Below are 22,340 nucleotides of genomic sequence, written 5' to 3'. Positions count from 1 at the left end.
GGTGAGTGTGAGATTTTCTCATAACCAGTGAGGAGTCTTTCCTAATCTCTGTATCACTATCGACTTCTTCCCTAGGAGAGGGACGAAAGAGGACATGAATGACACCAAACCAAAAACTCTCAATGAACTGGAAGAGCTAATTTTTGGAAGGAAGGAGAGAATGGAGAAATGGTTGAGCATTATGTAAACAAATAGCTATAGCATTTTTGGAGGAACCTGACAGTATCTGGCTAAACTGATTACCAACAAAAGGCTGAACTTACCGCTCATTGGTATTCCATGGATTGCATAATAGGGACTCACTGCAGTAAACGTACCCCGTGAAAAGAGTTAGATGCAATCAGCAACCTTGGATCTCTTATTCGTCGCTGCAGAAGACAGAACATTTGTAAAGTAGGGCCCTACTCTCAATAGATATAGCTTTTTGAACAGTGTAGTAAATGTTGGCATGTAAACATTTTTGTGAAATGTCTGGGATGACAATAATATGTTTACTACAGCTGTAGAAATTTCATAAAATCACACTAATGTATTCTTGACACTGTTCATAAAAATTACAAAACAGTGTGCGATTCAGTACCTGAAATAGACCTAACTAATCTACTGCTATGCAGTAATAGCCCCAGCAAGATATAAACATTGTCTGTCTGATTTCTTTGCACCAAAGCAACTTACAGCATATACATTTGGGGAACATATGTTAGTTTTGCATTGAATGAAGAAATAATTTTGAGATTTAGTGACAAATGGCTATAGGTACACATGCTATCAGTCAGTGTTCATTACATGCCATGAATTTGTTCAAATAGGTATTGAATTAATAGGTCTGACTGTTTGATGGAGCAGGATGAGCATACATCTGTGGGTGCTAGAAATGTCTGTACTTATAGATAGGACTTACATGCAGAAATAAATATTTAGAAACCCTACATTTCAGTTTATAATGGTGTGCCATTCAGGGTATGAAATTTTGTCGTCTTGATGACATGTTGATGACTGTATGTACAATGGAATTGGTAGTTGTTATGAGGTACTATGAAGTTAAAGAGACAGGTTGCTTATTGCTAGTAACTACTAAAATTAACAGTTGTTTGTTGCACACACTCATCTCCTTTGTCTTGTGCTTTTTAGTCTATCGAGATATGCAGGGAAGCCCAAGAGGAGTATGGAAAGTAAGACAGAAGTATTGAGAACCTTGTACTTTCATCTCAGTCAAGAGATATGCTTGAATAGTTTGGTCAGTACGAGCATTGCCTGCAAAAGACATAACAGGTTTTAATTTTTTGTATCATGCACCCAATCTGCATGGGTCATGCAGCTGCACAACAGTGTACATTAAATTCCCAGTGGAACTCAAGAAAAATATTGATAGCCTACATTTGCTGCCCTTCATATTTAAACTACACCACAAGTCTCCGACTTTTTGTTATATTACTAGATAACCTTTGTATTGTATGCGAAAGGAGTACGATACCATACCTCATGTGGTGTGCAGGTGAAGCTGAAACTAAAAGATCCAACTGCAGGACCAGGCCAGATTTATTGAGAAATGGTGCTCAACTGCTGCTTTGTTCTCCTTCCTATGATGCCATTGAATGCAGCTGATGAAGAGGCATGGGGTTTGCACATGGCCGTTGTAAAAATTTCTGGGAGTCACTTCCTTTTTTGAATGGCTCACCACTTATTCTCATGAAACTGAGTGGACCTCATTCCAGAGAAAACTTTGTGGCAGTCAGACCATGAACCTCTGAACTATGGAAGTGCTCAAGTATAAATTGAATACTTCAAAATAATTTCATTGGAAATCTTGGCTTTGGAGTATTTTGTCTACACAGAGAGTGAATATGATTTTATTTGTTGCAGATGTGTGATGTGTTACAGACCAATATTTGTTTCAAATTCTGATGTCTGTTTTGGTCTGTGGAAACTGTCTTGAAAATTTTCTCCTGAGGGTTTTCTCCCAAAATTACTATTAACACATCACCTTAAATTGTGATTTACTTTGCGTAGTCCTTTTCAAAACTGTTGTTCAGCTTTTGCTCTGATTGCTGTAATTTGTGTCAGTAGAGTTCAGAAAGAAATGATTGAAAGGAAAATGCTGTAGCATCATTCCACATTGTGTTCCATCTCTAATTCTCTCTCTTGCTGTTGTTGCTAACTTTGCTAATGGAAATCAGTTATCACATACCTTTTTATGGAAATCCCAATTTTTTTGCTGGGCTCCATTTTAATATCTTTTAAAACATTTTTATATAATTTTTCCCACTGCTATTGTAACTATTGTTTTAAAAAATTATACTCTAGGTTCTTTTGGTCTTGGAAAGAACAACGAATACATAACATGGAGTTGTCAATATGACAAAGAAAGTGGATAGTGCAGGAACTTAAGATAAATATGGAAGCTGAGTTATAAGGAACAATGCAGCAGCTACACAGGATGTGGAGCTCAGGCTCTGGAACTGATACCTCGGCTGATCCAGCATATGATGCCTGCAGCTACTTTGTAGATGATATCAGTATAGGCAAGTTGAATGTTAGATCCATGTTTTTTATTTACATTGGCAAAAGCAGTTGCTTAGGCCTCTAGCTGCTAGTCTATATTTAGTTGGGTTTGGAGTGTTTTTGAAAGATGTATGTGGAATACTAATAAGTGGTGTGATTAATTGGAAAAAAAAGACTGTTTCTCATATTGACATATATTTAAATATGGCCTTAAATGATGATGTGTTTTACCAATAGAAGTAAATTACTGTGATTGATTCCCTCAAATGTTACACTAACAAATGTTTGTTTGGTTTATTAGCTTTTTGATCACACTAGTGTTTAGTATTTTAAATATTTTGTTAATTGAAAATTGGACAGATATTTAGAAAGGTATTCAGTGGTTGACTTGTGTCATTGTAATGCACCTTGCACACATGCACATTCTTATATTTATAATTGAAATTTGAATTGATTGCAAGATTCTGAACTTTCATATGAGCACAAGCTGTTATTTTATTAGTTACTTCCTAGTAAATATAATTGAAATTCGAATTTATTGCACGATTTTTAACTCAACATTACCTGAGTAACAGTGTAACCACTCCTCCTGCAAGCTAAGTGTTATAAATTGCAAGTTATTTTCATCATGTTATAGTTATGGATATATAGAGGCTTCTGTTCCAGGAATGTGGTCTACTTAGAATTTTCAAAAACGCTAGGCATTTGTAGAATGAAAGTCATAGGAAGTGCTGGGAGAAAACTACGTAATACTGATCAGTCATCACACTTCGAAACTTTGGATTTATAGTCAGATATGTACTGATGGAGTCACCAAACCTACAATTAACATACTAATAAAATATTATCTAACAATTTACAAAAACACAATGTACATCTTAATTTGGACTGTCCAATATGAATTCTGTTATGCTAACCAACTGAATGATGAATATTCATGAGAGACTTTTTAATCTTATGCTTCAGGTCTCTAATAATTTATTCATTTATTCTATATTGATGTTGTGATCTTGCATCTTTATAATATTTCATGTTGGAAACAGTTACTAAGTCACGCTGTACACCTGTAATTGACAGAAGAGCAGCAACAGTTGAATGTTGCTTCTACTTTTCAAAACAGCTATTGATTAATGTATTACTTTTGATAAATGATGTAATGAGCAGTAATAAAAGATAGCTCTTGATATTATATTTTATAAAATTATTGTGCTATTCTTGTTGCAGATGTTAAAGAGTCAGAGAGACAAAATTCTCATCAAACATTACGTGAAGCATGTCTGAATGGTGATGTAGCTCTTGTGAAATCTATACTACATCAACTGGGATCTGATGCAGAGCTTATAGTTAACATGGCACCTAATGGATCCAACACACTACTATTCATGTAAGTTCTCTACACTGCTAACAAGTGTTTATTATTGCTATTATTATTATTATTATTGTTATTATTATTACTATCGATGCAAATTAATCTATTTAGGAGTATACTGAGTACTTAGGAATGTTGTAGGATCTTCCTTTGTGTACATATTTCCTTAATTCTTTTGCCTTGAGATTGTTTCTTCTCTTCTTCATATTTTCCTTGTTAACAACATGTCATTTACATTTTAAAAAATTTGTTGCTCCGGATACCTTCTTGTCTGATACCTGCCAACTTTAGATCTCTTTTATACTTCCTCAATTTGCTTCATAGTTTCCATTTTTGCTTTACTGCTTGTGTAATGAATTCAACTCTTTGTTTTTTAAATCTACGTGGTTGCATTCTCTTGATATGGCTGTAAAAAAAATTGTGTTTGTCTTCTGTTGTCATTGTAAATGCCTGTGTACTGTGTAGCTGGTTGCTTGTCAGTTTAACCAGATTGCCTAAGCATTTTTTGTCTGAGTATTTTTATTGTAACTTTTCATCCTCTTTTTTCAACATTTCAGATATCTGCTTTCCTGCTCAAAATTAATGTTTCTGGAATCTAGAGTCATTATGATTTTATAATAGAACTATAATGTTTCAGTTTAATATATTTTAAGATGCTCTAGTTCTTGTAGACTTTTTGATCCGATGGTATGCTCTTTCCAATTTTCCACCATGTAACATAATTAGCTTTCATTTCAGTTCCTTGTTTCTAAATAATTTAACTGCACTACTGATATTATAGGACTCACTTTGTTTACCTATATGGTCATTGTTTATTGCAAATAGTATATTCTGCATGTTAAAATGAAATTTACAACCCCAGTTTTTCTGCAATTTCTTTAAAGAGTTCAGTCTGTTTCTGGAATGTTTTGATGTCATAGGTCAGGTTGTATATATTTCCAAGTGTGTATTTCTCTGTGTACTATGCCATTTATTCATGAAGTAACTTCACAAATAAATGGCATTGTACACAGAGAAAGACACACTTGAAATTGGGAATCATTTCCTGAAATATGTCATGCTAAACATAAATGAAAGAAAATCATGACTGTTAGCTGAAATGTTATTTATATACAAAATCCAGTGTTGATGTAATTTTGTGGAATTTTGATTGCTGTCTTATGAAGAGTCACCCAGGTTCCACCCAATGTCTCCTTGTCTCTTCTGTTGTCTTATTAGACAGCCCTGTGAGAGTTTATTGGTGTATATATTTTGCTTGCACTCTTTATGGTAATTTTTATTTTAGAGTTTCGCATTTATTACTGAATTCGATATGCTGTTGCTTATTATTATTATTGTTATTATTTTTATTATTATTATTACTACTACTACTACTACTACTACTACTACTACTACGAGTATCAGTAGTAGTATTGGGACATTTTCACATATTGTTATTAAAAAGTTAATTTTTATTTGAATGTAGACAAACATAGTTTTTACACTTTATGTAAGTGACTGTAATCATCTGACATTGACATTTGAATCATCGAGTACAGTTTGAAAAGGCAGAATTCACGCTGAACTAAAAATCTGCTTTTCGTATTTCGTGTTTACTTACTTTCTGTAGTAACTGTGTTACAGGCACGTGCCATTGGGTTCTTGACTTACATTATTTGTAAAGTTTAATATATGTTAATAACAATTAAAACTCAACATTCTGCTGTGTATATATATACTAGTATATATGACTTCATACAATGTACAGCATACATAGTCTCTATTTGTGTCTTGCTGCAGTACCGGTAGTTAACGTTGGAATTACACTGAAAAGCAAAGAGTATTGAAATTTTTCTTGAGAACATATTTTGTGATCTGCTTTTGAGACAGAGTAGTTTATGAGTATCATTTACATTTATAAATATCATTTACAATTTATAGGGCGTGTGAATCTGGGCGGAAAGAAATTGCAAAGGTACTACTTGAATATGATGCTGATGGAAGAATGCATCCTGTAACAAAATACTCACCGTTGTATATTGCATGCTATAGTGGGAAAAAGGACATTGTTGAAATGCTACTGAAGGTAAGCAACACAAGATATAAATTTCTGGCTGTGTGTATTATATAATGTATTACATATGTGCACTTCCTTTACATCATCCACTGTGGTATTGTGTTTGTAATTGCTGGCTTGCAATATGTGGGATCAGTTGTTAGATTTTGACTTTCTGCAGTTATCATCATTTAAGATTTGTAATTTTTAGGAGAGTCTTAGGTCTTACTTATTTGTGAAATGCTGGAACATGCTAGAACATTTTATCAGAATGAGATTTTCACTCTGCAGCGGAGTGTGCGCTGATATGAAATTCCTGGTAGATTAAAACTGTGTGCCGGACCGAGACTCAAACTCGGGACCTTTGCCTTTCGCGGGCAAGTGTTCGAGTCTCGGTCTGGCACACAGTTTTAATCTGCCAGGAAGTTTCAGAACATTTTATGTTTGTTTAAATGGGAACAGGCATGTAAGCTCTGTGTGTATGTCTGAGTGCAGTTAATAAAAGTACTTGAGTGTGAAGGGTTAGTTGCTGTTGAGGGGACAGGGTGGGGGGGGGGGGGGCGGGGGGGGGGGGGGGGGGAACCAGAATACCTGCCTGGACAGCAATCTAGGAAAAAATCTTGTTTCACAAAGTGACTAGCATCCAGCTCACGCTGATCCACCGATTATTCATATGATTTTGAAACACATCCGTGTTGGTTTTTGAACATTTTTGAACACATTCTAAGTTGATTTCTGAACAAATCATAAGTTGATATTTGAATGTGTGTATAGTGTACACGATGTCTGTGCCAGGGGAATCCCCATTGTGTCAAGAAATAAAATCTTTCACGCAGACAAAAGAGGACAGGGCTATAAGACCTGAGCTGAATAAACCTGAATGGGTTAATACCAGTTGCTGTTTGTTCCTGTGGTTGATTGGGTGTGCGAATTATAAGCGTGTTTTAATTATTAGCAAAATCCATAGAATACCGGAGAGGAAATAAACAACTAACAGGAATAACAGGTAAGAAAGATTACATATTATCATCTTGGTGTACCCAGGAGAATGAAATTTGACAGAAAATTTTTGCCAGATCGGTATACTACTAAGGGCCAGTTGAACGGTCTCCAATTAGCAGCCGCTTAAGTTCTGTTCTTGGAAAAGAGCAGAAAATGTGTTGTTAATAACACTAAGTGGAGAATAAATGCGGGATAACTGAACTGGTGATTCTGACAGGTTTAGTGAACTTAACTGGAGAATAAGTTTTGACAGTGGGAGGAAGAAACAGAATGAGTTATGACATGTTAGTTTGTTAGAATGAGGAGGGAGAAGAAACTGGGACATCACACAAATTATGTGGAAGAATATGACAATTCCAAATTTATATAAAAATTTTGTACTGCTATAGTTTTGATCTCATGCTTGAGAAACTGGGGCATATGAATGAAATGTGAAACCATATCCTAAGAAAAAACTTTTTGCTTCTAATAGGCCTAACAAGCATTTGATATTGCTAATTTGTGAATTATATTCTGTCATGTTATTTATGTAAATGAGGTAGATAAAAGTGATCGTTTGTGTCAAAACAGTCACACTTATTTTTCATATGTTGCAATTGCTGCGATATTAGAGGAGCCTATTTCATTTTATCTAGGAGACAGTGACAAAGTAGACGTAATCAAATTGAGAAATCGCACCACTCTTGGGGTACTACTCGTGTTAACAGCTTTTTAGTATTAGTCAACGACATTTGTATTTTTCACGTAGTAAAATCTTTCCCATACTTTGATGAGGTAATAGATCCTTTCGCAGAAAGGAAAGCACATGGTGGAAAGCTGTAGCAAGATTACAGGGGAAAAAATTCCGGGGCGTAAGGATTCAAGAAATGTGTACTGTCTTGCTTGTCACTTGTCTTTAGTGGTTTTATGTTTCATGTATTTAATTTTATGTCACGCAAAAGAGAAAGTTATTAGCTAATAGGCAATAAAGTGTCCAATCTTGAAGAGTTATTATTCTCCCATTCACAAATAATCCCAGTTAGATTTAATTGTGAGTTCTTTTTTAAGGGGGATAGGATGTCAAACTGGCTGATTCAGAGTAGGAGAGGCACGACAGGATGCTTTAATTTCCACTGACCTGAATATATGTTTGATGTCTTCCATTATGAAATAGACATGTTTGAATTCCACAGAGCGAAATACAGTGACGGGTGATAGAAGAATGCTGTGTGAAGATGCGTGGCACTCTGCTTTGCACATTTAAAACCAAATAACATTTTACATTTCATCGTAGATATATGTTTTTATATAACAAGCTCTTCAGTAAGATGTATGCTACAAAATAAATGTATTTTTGAAAAACTGATCTTTTTTAAGTTTCTGACATCCTGTCTCATGCTCAAGTAAGAGGAGAGGGGGAAAGGCATCATTATAAAGTTTTTGCCCCATTTTGGAAATATCACAGATATGGGTCTGATTGAATATTCGGTTATTGTAACTGTTACTTGAGTCTGGATTCTAGTTTGGTGGAGATGTCAGGTATCTCAGACACTGACATTGCCTTGGCCCCAATACAACCATGCAAAAGCTGTCACCTTCATGGGCAGGAATCCAAATAAAAACAGCACTTTCCTCCTATGGTCCAAATTGTCAAGGTACCACTGGATACAAAAGTGTTGGCGAGTCAAATGCACATCAGATTTTTAGCATTTTTTTTCATGAGGTGCTGGCCAAGATCGAACTAAACGGCTGAAAGGATTGATCATTTCAGTAAATACAACAGAATGGGATGACAAGACATGTCTTGTCAGTGTTTATGTTTATTGAGACTGTACAACCCGGCAGTGGTTGGAGAACAAAGTGGAAAAGCTCAGTAAGTGGAGCAAATTTCAGGTGAAAATTAATAGAATAGTTGGTGACAACTAGCAGTAGGTCCACATAGCTAAAGGACATCTGGAGTACAGAGTGTAGTGCCAGGCGGAGACAACATATTCCTGCACACTGTGTTTTTTGGCTTTGTGTAAAATAGCAAACCTGAATATGATAAAAGTAAAACAAGTCCTATTCTTAAGAGATTGTGTTGCATAGGATGTGTATCAAGTGGTGCAAGCACACCAAAGTAATGCACCAGAAAAGAATCTGGTGAAAGACATTCAACAGATTCCCAAATGCCATACAGGTATCAGTCATGGAAGACCATCAGGACCGTGCATTGCTAATGTAGCAAGTAATAAAATGAGAAATGGTGTCAGAAACATTGGGTTTATGCCATAGCCATCAATTAACATCCAAGGTTCTCAGTGACACAGATACAGCTGGCTCTTGCGAGTTCGATCATGCAGAGAAAATGGGTTTGTTGAACACTACCATAAAGAAAGCATGGGAGTATTTGATGAAATTTATGCCCCAAGGTATCAAACAGGGCAACACTGTGGATGCCAGGGAGCTGCTGATGACTGCAGCTGACATGCATTTCAAATCCTATCACCATATACTGATCAATGTCACTCTCCAATGCACCACAGGTATTTCCTCTCACCATATATTGCGAGTGAGATGGCACAGTGGTTAGCAAATTGGACTTGCATTCGGGAGGATGACCCATGTCTGATCATCAAGATTTTGGTTTTCCGTGACTTCTGTAAATCATGAAGCAAATGGCTCCTTTGAAAGGGCACGCTGATTTCCTTCCCTATCCTTGACACAGTCGAAGCTTTTGCTCTGTCTCTAATGACCTTGATGTCAATGGGATGGTAAACTCAATCTTCCTTCCTTCCTGTCACCATACAGAGAGTTCAGTTGCATCCCCAGCCCCTGAAAATCATTAAAACTAAATGAGGTGACCATTTATGAAGGTGATTCTGACACAGATGAAAATCTTTCATGATCGACAGATGACTAACCTTTCCAGGCACTAGTTGATTCTGGAGCATTGTTTTTGGTGAATATTGGATGCTTATCAGTACCAACTGAAGATGATTGTGTTATGAGACTCAAAGACTATTGTGATTACATGAGGTAAGGACATGGCTTCTTTTTAGGTTAGAGGAACTCCCTCTGAAAGTTTGTGATGATCAGTCTGCCAAAAGCAAAGAGAAATCAATCACATTACTCTCAGAGCACAACTTTTATCCTTCCATATCAGAAAGAGAGAATATGACATTAGTGAATAGTAGGAGTGTCCATTGTAACATCCCAGGATTAGTATCACTTATTAAAGTAATAATGCTCGCATGGTGTTAGGAACAGAAAACTGGCTGAAACCAGACATCAATTACAACAAAACTCTAAATGTAGATTGAAATATATGAGGTATGTCCACAAAGTAAGTTCTGTTTGGTTATATAAAACAAATGTGTACAGGTACAGACAAAAATATTTATTGTACAAAAATACAACTGTTAAACAACTTTTCTACATAGCTTCCAAAATGTTGTAGGCACTTGTCGTAGCGTGGCACAAGTTTTCGTGTGCCTTCTTCATAGAAGGTTGCTGCCTGTGTATTCAACCATGTGGTAACATGTTCCTTCAGCTCATCATCATCGTTGAAGTGTTGACCACCAAGGATAAATTTTAGGTGTAAGAAGAGATGAAAGTCGCTAGGAGTGAGATCCGGGCTGTATGGAGGATAATCAAATGCGTCCCAGTGAAATCCCTGTAAGAGTTGTTTGGTCACATTCGCCGTGTGAGATTGGGCATTATTGTGGAAAAGAACAACACCTTTTGACAGTAATCCTCGGCGCTTGTTCTGTATGCGCACTGCAATTTCTTAATGGTCTCGCTGTAACCATATGCATTGATTGTTTGGCCTTGTGGTAAGAAATAAATCAGCAAAATGCCTTTTCTGTTGCAAAAAATGGTTCACATGACTTTTTGAGGTGTCAAGATTTGCTTAGGCTTAACCTTCATTGGGGATGGAGTGTGCCTCCAGTCCATTGGTTGCCATTTTGTTTCAGGGGTGTCGTACAATACCCAAGTTTCATCCCCCATGACTATCCAAGAAAGAAAACCATCACCTTCTTGATTGTAGCATGTCAAAAACTGAAGTGCACTACCCGTCAGTTGTTCTTTGTGTTGTTCAGTAAGAATTTTGGGTACCCAATGTGAACAAACTTTTCGAAATTTCAGTTTTTCAGTAACAATTTCATGAATTAGTGATCATGAGATTTGTGGAACTTCCATAGCAAGGGCACTAAGTGTAAACCTACAGTTGTGCTTAAACTTCTCTACAGTTGTGTGAACCAGTTCATCAGTAACCACAGACAGGTGTCCACGTCGTTCTTCATTGTGCACTTGATCACATCCTTCATTGAACAGTCTGACCCATCTTCTAACCATTGAAACACTCGTAGCATTTTGTCCGTAAACCTCGCAGATTTGCCAATGAATTTCCTTTGGTTTAACTTTCTTTGCATTTACAAAACAAATCACAGATCTGATTTCACACATGGCGGTTTTTTCAATTCCGGCTGACATTATAAAGAAGCACTACAAAGCACACGTCGGCAGTAGCGAGCTGAAAATGGTGTACATGTCTTCTTGAATGAGAGTAACTGCCGCGCATGCTCTGAAGTGCGATTGCAGCACTGCCGTGGATAGAAATAGAAACGGAACTTACTTTGGGGACAACCCTCGTATATCAGAAGGCTAGGCTATCCGCTAATGTTAGCAGCATATTATTTGCCATAAAGAACTCGAAACAGTCTATTGATGTTATAACGGAGTCCAAATGTGAAATAATCATGATAAAAGTAAGCATTGAAGGTGGGGTACACATGATTAGTAAATGTTTGCTTCGGGAGACACACAGGCAGAGCACTTCAGAGAAATCATGGAGAATAACATGAATAAGTTTCCAGAACAAGCTATCATAATATGGGGAGGCTTACATTTGCTGGTTGGGAAATGAAAGTCATGCAATTAAAACTGGTGCCAAAGACAGGGATTCTGTGAGGCTATTTTGAACGAATGATCTGAAACCTACTTCTGGTAGATGGTAAGACAATTGACCCAGAAGGGTAATGTTTTAAATGTCCTAGTAAACTACAGGTGTTGAAAGAAATGTTAAGAAAAGTACAAAAACATTTTTGTGTATTAAGAGTGACAGCATACCAATTGCAGAGTATCTGATAAGTCATCTCTATTTAACTGACAATAGGTGATTGGTTGGTTGGTTGGAATAATTATGCATTACTCTTATTAGTGACACCATCACACATTGATACCCCCATGCGGATATGCTGATGGGTGGAATACATTATGCATAACAATTTTTAGTGGGATGTAGCTTGAAATGCTGAAGAGGGTGAAATTGGCTAAAGAAATTCACAGCAGATGTGAACCTATACAAACAAAAGCAGTAGTCGCACTATGCATCACATCCACGAGATGACAACTGGGTACCATCTGTAGATAGTTGTCTCACAGAGCTTTTTAATAAGGCATTGAGAAATATGCTCTCGGTGCACAGTGACATTGGTCAGAGAGACTGGGATGTGATACTGCCTGTTGTAATATTCTTATACACAGCGAAGCAAGAGATTACTGTTTTCACTCCATTTTTCCTGAGCCACAGTCGACACACTGAAATCCATTGTTGAATGGATACTTTGTTTCTGTTTCAACCTGACAATTATTATGTCAAGCAGCTCATCAACAGAACTCAACGGAGGACACATTCCATGGTTCTTGAATGCTCATTATAAGGATTGTAAACATTATAGCACCAGACACCATCCTGTAACCGACAACCCAGGAGATCTAATGTGAATTTTTTTTTCACCTGTGTGGAATATCAGGCTATCAGAAAAATTATTAAAGCACTACTTTGGCCTATTTCAAATTCCATGTCAGTTGTAAGACACTGCCTAAGAAGGCAAGGGTCATAAGATTCCACTGTGGAGACAAAAATTGCAGAGATGTCATCCATATCTTTTGCAGGAAATCTTAGCCCTGAGGCAAAGAACTACAATGAGTCTTTCTAATACAAGGAATGTGAAGATGTATTTTATGATCAAGAAGCCTCAAAGGAAGTAACTGCATTTGAACATTGCATCGACTCATATGGACAGGACAATCCAGCCAGAATGTAAGGCTCCATTAGCGTGAGCTTTAGAAGGATCTCCGACTAGACTTAGATTTAGGAAGCCAATGTCCACTCCAAAACAGCAGTTCATTTTTGAGAGGAAGGGCATCAGCACTTTGTAGTGTATGTCATCTCCCGTGGTGCAGAGTCTGAGGTCACTGGCTGGCTGTGTGGGTCACCAGTTTTACTCATGTGCCCTGCAAGTACGCACCATTTATGGTTGGTAATTTTTGGAACGTTCTAGGAAATTATCGGTTGTGAATACTGATTACCACTAGTAATTTATATTCACAGCGATAATAATTGTTTACAGAGCATGTGTTGTCTTACTCCATATGCCTAGCATACCTACTAGGTTTTAAATTTCCTTTCATAATCCTCTGTTGCTGCATTTGTGCCTTCAAAATGACAGGGTGTGCACCTTAAAATATCGGCAATTGTTAAAGACGTCACCCGCTTGCATTCTTGTAAGTTTTTTGAACATTTTGTACACCAGGAGAGGCTCAAGTTGTGTGTGTGTGTTTAAAGAGGAGCAGACAGTTGATCTCCACCTGTACTTTAGTGTGTGGTTTACAAAAGCACTTTTAGTGTTAAGTGTGTGTGTGTGTGTGTGTTATAACAGTTACAGATTCTGTATAACAAAAGGAGTATTCTGTACATTATAATGGAATAAGAATGAACAAAATTCAGTATTTTTGATTATCGACCAACTATTATGTGTGAGGGTGTGTTTTCATTTTATCCATTCAGAGAAATAGTGGTATCAAGTGTCATATTTCATATAAAATGACCAGTAATGTAATATGCAATGTTCAGTAGATCCAGATAGAGCATCAGACTGTGACATATATTAGATGTAGGAAGACCCTATGATAATCTCTGGACAAAGGATACATGCACACCAAGGTGACAAAAAGTTATGGAATAGTGATACACACACATATACAAATGGCAGTAGTAGTGGCAGAGCTGTCATTTGTACACAGGTGTAAAGATTTCCGACACGATCATAGCCACACAACAGGAGTTAACAGACTTTGAATGCAGAATGGTAGTTTGAGCTAGATGCATTGGACATTCAATTTTGGAAATTGTCAAGGAATTCAGTATTGTGAGATCCACATTGTCAAGAGTGTGCTGACATTACCAAATGTCAGGCATCACATCTCACCATAGGCAATGCAGGGCCGGATGGCCTTCACATAACGACCGAGAGCAGTGGTGTTTGCATAAAGTTGTCAGTGCTAACAAACAAGCAACACTGCATGAAATAACGGCAGAAATCTATGTGGGACATGCGATGAAGATATCCGTTAGGACAGTGTGATGAAATTTGGCATTAACTGGCTATGGCAGCACATGACTGATGCAGATGCCTTTGTGAACAGCACGGCATCATCTGCATGGGCTTGTGACCACATCAATTGGACCTTAGACAACTGGAAAATTGTGGCCTGGTCAGATGAGTCCCAGTTTCAGTTTGTAAGAGGTGGTGATAGTGTTCGTGTGTGGTGCAGGAACCATGGAGGCATGGACCCAAGTCGTGTACTAGGCACTGTGCAAGCTGGTGGTGGCTGTGTTTGCACGGAGTAGACTGGGTCTTTCGGTCCAACTGAACCAATCATTGACTGGAAATGGTTATGCTCTGTTACTTGGAGCCATTTGCAGCCATTTATGAACTTCATGTTTCCGAACAATGGTGGAATTTTTATGCTTGATTATGCGTCATGTTACTGGGCCACAGTTGTTTGCTGTTAGTTTGAAGAATATTTTGGGCAATTCAGGTAAATGGTTTTCCCACATGGACTGCCCAAAGTAAATCCCACTCAACATTTATGGGATGTAGTTGAGAGGTCAGTTTGTGCACAAAAACCTGCACCAGCAATACTTTTGCAACTATGGATGGCTATAGAGGCAGGTTGCTGGAATGTTTCTTCAGGAGGGTGTGCAATGACTTGTTGCGTCCATGCCACATTGAGTTGCTGCATCACACAAGGCAAAAGGAGGCATGACGTGATACGAGGTGGTATCCCATGACTTTTGTCATCTCATTGTAGAAAGCACTGACAGGTATTTGGATGACAAAAGCATGTAAATTGGTATTTTTAAGGGCTGAACTCAAGGTCTTTCAAAATATTTCATAAGCTAAGTCTGGAAGCCAGGAGTGCTTACTTGAAATACGGCTGATGGTTTATGGGTATGAGGACAGATCCATAGACAATGTCTCAGACACAAATCTGATGAAGGCATCACCAAGAAAGGCAAAGCGATGTTCTTTTGCTCAGGTAGGCACCATATGCCACAAAAGTAACAGCCTGAATAAGTATAATACTTTGAAAGAATATGCTAAAGTCAACATTTTTATGGGAGAATGAAATAAAGAACTTCAAGCAGGCCCAGAATAGATTGCAAGGTTACAGTCATGAACCAACAGCAGAGTATATTCTGGATCCATTGAGAGCCTAATGTGCAACCATCTGTTTCTATTATACTGTGTTAAAATGAAAGTAAAAAAAAAAAAGGTTGCCTTGCTATACTCAACACTGTTTTTTGACTGTGTCCCCAGAACAAATGAGTCAATGCAGATTATCCCAACAACATGGACACAATATTGAGCTGAAGATGGTTTGAAGAATGGTATAACTCAACAGTCCAGAAATTGTAGATTTCATGATGACTTATGAATGCCAACAGACATGTACATTGTACTTTGTTTTGCCTCACTGATTGCAAATAAAATTTTTGGTGTTTGTTCCTTTGTTATGTGATTTTGATAGAATGTATTTATTAGGAGAAAAAAATTATTTGTCAGTATCTGCAATCAGTGTTATTTATTTATTATCTTCAAGATGAACTTGTTTTCTGATGTGTTGTTACTAATTGTTTTGATGCAGAAATTCCCAGAGCTGGTCAAACAATATACAGTGGAAAGATGGCTGCCTCTACATGCGTGCTGCATTAATGGGCATACACATGTCATGGAACTTCTACTTAAATACCAGTATCCCCCACATATAATGCAAAAATTCAGGTGACTATTTGTATTTATTTGTGTGTGTGTGTGTGTGTGTGTGTGTGTGTCAGGGGGACATGTTCTTTTTATTTTAAGTTAAATTATGTGATAATGCTGAGAACAAAGTGACGGGGGTGCCTTTGTAGGCACAGTGACACAGTGAAGTATTAATTCTTAATTCATTTGGTATCACTTACGTATGCATTTGGCAATAATCCTCACTCAGTACAGAAAAGAGCATTTGGTACATGTCTGTGTGTGAGATCGAATCCCCCCCCCCCCCCCCCTGCCCCCCAGTGGAAAGTTGAAATGTCATCTGTCATCAAATAAAAGTGAACAGCATCCTTTAATTCAGTGACTGTTCTTGATAACGTATTTAATGTATGTCATATTGATTATAGATTTTGTTGTACCAGTTTTGCTCTCGTGGATAGTTTTCATACTTAATCATAAAACAACTTTTTACATGTAGATTATTAATATTGCATTTTAGATGATAGTTGGTGACCTCTGGGGTTTCACATTACAAGGTTTTGTGTGCTGTCATCGAACACTAGTTGATTGAGACATTGTAGTTATTTTTATTAGTTTTCATATGTTTATTACTTTTATTATTATCTTCACTCTCTTATTTGTTTTTTTATTCCCACTTCCTACTGATCATTGTGTCTAATATGAGAATTAACTATTTTTATATACCAAGAAACATTGTTTTCTGAGGATAAAAGTCATAATGACTTTAGATTGTTGTCATTAATAATACATAAGAAAGGAAATTGACTTAGAAAACTATAAAATTACAGAGAGAAATTATGGCTGGCCAGTATTTAGTTTCAGGAGCTGAAATTTCAGTACTGTTGTCAGACATATGTAAATTAGTGTTACAAAAGTTAGGGACAGCTTTACGCTTCTAAATGAGTCAGTTGACAGTACTGAATTTCATCTCCTGGAGGTAAGTACCTGTTAGCCATGATGTCTCTTTATAATTTTATAGTTTTCACCAGTGCTTGATTTGTAAAAAAAGAGGTAAATGTACTATGATCTTCCAGAGGATATTTTTGAAATTAAGACTTCTTAAAATGTTATTGTAACACTTTTCTGAATATTTTAAAAGTATGAATATAAAATTGTTCTGTTAAAAAATAAAACTCCAATATGCACCATCAACAATCTTTTATTACATGTTTCATTAATTAAGTTAAGTGTTCTCAATTTATGCTGTGTTACAAAAAACTAAATTACAGTAAGGTGAACCCATGTAAATTTGAACTATAAGATACTGAAAAAGGGAAAAAATCTTAAAGACTTCTTAGCATAAAGTTTACAGAACTGTCCAAAGCTTTAAGAGATTTTCGTTGTCGTACCTCCTTTCTATCTTTCCTTGCTGTTGGTGCCAATAATGGAATGCTGCCCATGAAGCAGCCAAGATTCCATGTATTTTGAAGGGTCAAAACAAGTCAGTGGTGGGCCATCTCGCACTGTCAACCACTGCATACATCTAGGTAAAGCACAGTCTAGTCCCACACTAAGTAGGCATAGTTTTTCATCACTTCAACAACAGCAAAAGTTGCATCGTATCGCATCTCAAAATCTGTGGTTCTTCTTTTTTTTTTTTTTTTTTGTCAGTATTACCAGTGCAGGGTACCTTTGCATATTGTCACAAATTGAGTAGTTGTTTTTGCTCATAAATAGTGGAACAACTGTTTTTTTGCAGTGACTTACAAGTACAGTTAGATCATCGTATACATCTGCAACTACGTCCGTACTTTACAAGCTATCTTATGGTGTGTGGTGCAAGGCTATTGGTGTGCCACTTTAACTCCTAACTAAATTAAAGTCTGCCCGAATTGGCCATGAAGGCCCAATGTTACCAACCAGCTGCCATGTCATCCTCGGCCCACAGGCATCACCGGATGTGGATATGTAGGGGCATGTGGTCAGCACACCGCTCTCCCGGTCGAATGTCAGTTTCTGAGACCAGAGCCACTACTTCTCAATCAAGTAGCTCCTCAGTTTGCTTCACAAGGGCTGAGTGCACCCCGCTTGCCAACAGCACTCGGCAGACCGGATGGTCACCCATCCAAGTGCTAGCCCAGCCCGACAGTGCTTACTTCGGTGATCTGACAGGAACTGTGTTGCCACTGCAGCAAAGCCATTGGCACTTTAACTACTGTACCTATTCCAGTCTCAAATAGTTCGAGGGAGGAATGGTTGTTGGTAAGCCTCTGTGTGAGCTCAGATCTGTCTAATTTTACATTTGTGGTTTGTGGCTTTTTCACAAGAGATACATGATAGGAAGCAATATATATAGTGCTTGACTCTTCTAGAAACATACTCTCTCAGAATTTTAACATTAAACCATTCCATGATAAACTACACCTCTCTTGTAGCATCTGCCACTGGAGTTGGACGAGCATCTCTGTGTTTCTTTCACACTTAACTAAATGAATGTGTGATGAAACACACTGCTCTTTGTTAGATCTTGTCTATTTCTTCCATCAGTGGTACCTAGTAATGGTTCATGATTGATGAGCCAACTGCCTTATCCCTACATCAAGTGTTGTTCCTCTGTTGGCCTTCCTACATTTCACTGTAATAGTTATACTATATTGTAGTATAGTGAACCATTCATGATTTACTACCTGGTGATAGTCTGTTGAATAAGTATTACTTTGCCGCAATTAATTATAGTTAATGAAATTAATATATGAAGTGGGACTTCTTCGCCCAAGTGCAGCTTTGATTTTACGAAAGAGATTAATAATTATTAGTTATTCCGAAACACCAGATAGCGTGGAATATGCACCACACCTAATATCAAGCTCGCCAAACACTTTTTTTCTTTTATGAAATGAAGACATAAGTTTTTAATGCAGTCACATACACAGACATCGGGAATTACTTTACTTCCTTTTTTATTCTTTATTGAGAACATGTTTACAATAGGTCTTTAGCAATTGCTGAGCATCAGTAAAAATTGATGTATTTCTGCAAGTGAAATGTGTGTATAATAGACATCAACTCAAAAACAAAGTGCTTTTTTCAGTACTTTCTGTCATGCCAAAGTTTACTCCAGTGAATCTAGCAAGCAACAGGGAGTACTGTATTGACTCCTGCATTACTTCACATGCATATTATCTCTGACTAGCAGGTAACTGACCAACAGATGCAGTGACTTCTCTATCTACAGCAGCATCACCTTCAAACAGCCTCAAGATGATTTCAGTGTTATATACTAGGTCATTTATGTATGCTGTGATCAGTAATGGTCTTATAACACTCCCTCGCAGTACACCCAAAGTTACTTTTACATCTGAATACTTCTCTCAGTTAAAAATGATACGCTGTGTTCTATGTGCTTCAAACTTTTTAATTGAATCCCAAAGATGGTCTGACATTATGCATGCTCCTATTTTGTGGATTAGGCGATAGTGCAGAATTGTGTAAAATGAGTTCTGGAAGACAAGAAACAAAGCGTCAATGTGGTTGCTGATGTCTGTGACTTCTGAGGCTCACGGATAAAGAGGATGAATTGGGTTTCACACAAGTGTAATCCATATTTGTTCCTGGAGAGGAGATTTTCAGTCTCAGGAAAGGTCATAATAAGCTAGCATAAAACATTTCCAAAATTCTGCATTACTGATATAAGTCTGTAGTTGGGTATATCTGTTCAACACCTCTTCTTGGAAATGGGATTGCCTGAGCATTTTTCCATTTGGAAACTATTTGACACTCCTGAGATCTACATTACAGCATTGTTACAAGAGGAGCAAATTCTTTTGCATACTCTATGTAGAATCTTACAGTTATGCCATCAGGTCCAATCACCTTCCTCTATTCAGCAATTTTAGTAGATTTTCTATCTTCTGGTCAAATATTTTGATACCGATCTTTTTTGCATTCATGCAATGAATGAAAGGAGTAGCTACATTGTTCTCCAGCACACAGTTTTGGAAAAAGGAATTTAATATTCTGGCATCTCTTTCTCACTCTTTGCTTTTATGCCATTATTGTTTCTTAGTGTCTGGAAAATGGTTTTTACCTCTTCATGTATTTAACATCAGGCAAAAACTTTTTTGAATTTTTTGTCAGATTGCTAGGTACCATTTTACTTTTTTTAAAAAAATTCTTTGAACATTTCACGCGTAGCTCTCCTTACATTTAAGTTTGGCTTCATTCAGCTTTCTATCTGTCTACAAGGCTTTTGATGTGTTTAAATGTGCAGTGAAGCTCTCTTTGATTTTGGTGCAGCTTTCTAACATGACTGTGAAACTATGGCAGGTTTTTCTCATTCCTCCAACTTAGCAGAAAGTAAATAATTTATGAGTAAAATAGACCACTTACTGAATAGCAGGCACACATGAAAGAGAAAGAAGACTTGCTAACTTTTGGAATCAATCCTCTCTTGAGCTCCAGTGCAAAAACACCCAATGTGTACTACGTGTATGTACTGCTTTGCAGCAGCCATTTCCATTGTTATCTGTTCGAAGCCAATTGCTTCAGGTGGTAATAGCTGTTGTGTATCTTTTACCTTTCCTCATTTGTTTGACGTATTTCTGCTTGGGTCTTCCTTTGCTGTTCAATCCCTCCACTGTATCTGCCTACATTAATTACGCCATACTTTTATGCCTTACAGTATGATCTATCCAAGTTTTTTGCCTCCTCATTAAATCTACTTTCATTCAAATTCATTGCAGCACTTCATTATTTCTTTCCCTTTTCGACACAAGATATCTTTATGATTTGATGATACATACATTTTGAAGGCTTCAGTTCTTCTTTCCTGTGGTGGTCCCACTGTCCATATATCCTCTTGTACAACAGCATAATCCATACAGATACTTTCAATTGATTTTTCCTGTTTCTAGATTTTTACTGTATTAAATAAATAGTTTTATTTGACTGTTTCTTGACACTTCTGCTGATTGGTTAATTCTACTCAATTGTGGTCCCACTATCAGATGTTATCTTACTTTGTGAGAAAGTAAATTTTGATACATTCTCCATTGTCACTACATTCAAGACAATTTTTGCTTGTTTCTTTATTTTACTCACAAATAATTATTTTTTAGTTTGCTTAGCATTAGAATTCCTATATTGTTCCATATTTACCAACATCTCTTTCAGCTATTCATAACGTTCTACCAGTATTTCGTTTTCAAAATTCAAACATGTAAATACTCTCTCTTTGGATGTTAATGCCTGCACCATTGTAATACTGAGTTATAGTGGTGATAATAAGCATCTCTGTCTTTCACCTGTTCCTGTTTTGGCACATTGTTCATGGTAGCCAAATTTTACTACAGCCATTACTTCTTTGTATGTGTATATGTGGGTAAAGGAAGTATTAAAGATGACAACTCACCACATAGTTACAGCATTGAGTCATTGTTAGGCAGATAAACAATACTAAGCATATTCGTAAGTTTTCAAACAAATTCTTCATCAAAGTTAACAATACACATGCAGATTAATTGTTCCAGGTGGTTACATTCAGGCAGCTCTGAAGCTTGAATAGGATAAATGGTTGTATCAAGTGCAGTGGTCAAATGTATGTAGGAGGGGAGCAGAAGAGAAGGTTGTGGAGGTCTGAAGGCTGGGAGGAAGAGGCAGCAGGTGCATTAGATATGATTATGATTCCAGTGATCTAATTCATCAGAAATGATATTGTAAAAAAAAAAAAAAAAAAGTGTTTCAAGTGAGTAGTGAGCAGTCCAAGACAGAGGAAAATGATGATTAGCAAGCTGTAGTACACTTTGAAACAGCAGGGAGCTGTTCTGCATGGAGGGGAAGTAATGCTATGTGTTGTGCGCTTCGTTCTTTTTGTCATTCGCCACGGTATCACGGTATGGTGATTATAGTAAATCGCTGGTGATGTGCAGATCACAGTTTCAATTTTTGCTTGCCTCCTGCAATTATTCATCATTTAACATTAGTGATTTCTGGAACATTGTGGGACTAACTTATTTATGGAATATTGGAATTTAGTAGAAAACTCTTGTGTAAATATAAATGAGAGGACTCACTGCTGAGGCAGGCAATTCAGCTTGAAATGAACTTTTCTTGTGTAGATAATAAACATTCTTTCAGTCGGAAGTGTTAGTTCTTGTTGGTAAACTTACTCTTGTAACTGGTGCTCAATTCTAGAGTCTGTGTGACAGTATATAGACAGAATCGAAATTTCCTAATTGTTTGATTGCTTGTTTGTCAACTCCATTTTTGATAGATGACAGCTTCCCCTTCATGATTTTTTTTCCTGTTGTCAGATACAGTAACACAGGACTTTGCTTTTTTTAAAATTTGTTATATGCTTCATGAATCATTTTTGTTGTAAAACATAGTTTCACTATTGAAT

At 37.0% G+C, this 22,340-nt stretch overlaps 1 protein-coding gene across 1 annotated transcript in view; it reads left to right on the top strand.

Annotated features, from left to right (window-relative positions):
* Window positions 1-2,419: 2,419 nt before the first annotated feature.
* LOC124550888 (leucine-rich repeat serine/threonine-protein kinase 1) overlaps window positions 2,420-22,340 on the top strand; it is a 146,708-nt gene continuing 126,787 nt past the window's right edge. The window contains exons 1-4 of the mRNA XM_047125694.1: window positions 2,420-2,522; window positions 3,727-3,886; window positions 5,792-5,936; window positions 15,867-16,003. Coding sequence (XP_046981650.1) covers window positions 2,420-2,522; window positions 3,727-3,886; window positions 5,792-5,936; window positions 15,867-16,003 — 545 coding nt within the window. The remainder of the gene's footprint in view (window positions 2,523-3,726; window positions 3,887-5,791; window positions 5,937-15,866; window positions 16,004-22,340) is intronic.

This window comes from Schistocerca americana, chromosome 1 (genome assembly GCF_021461395.2).
Source record: "Schistocerca americana isolate TAMUIC-IGC-003095 chromosome 1, iqSchAmer2.1, whole genome shotgun sequence".
In the NCBI taxonomy this organism is placed as follows: Eukaryota; Metazoa; Arthropoda; class Insecta; order Orthoptera; family Acrididae; genus Schistocerca; species Schistocerca americana.
Note: the sequence above shows the minus strand (reverse complement) of the source record. Positions and strands in the feature narration are given on the sequence as shown.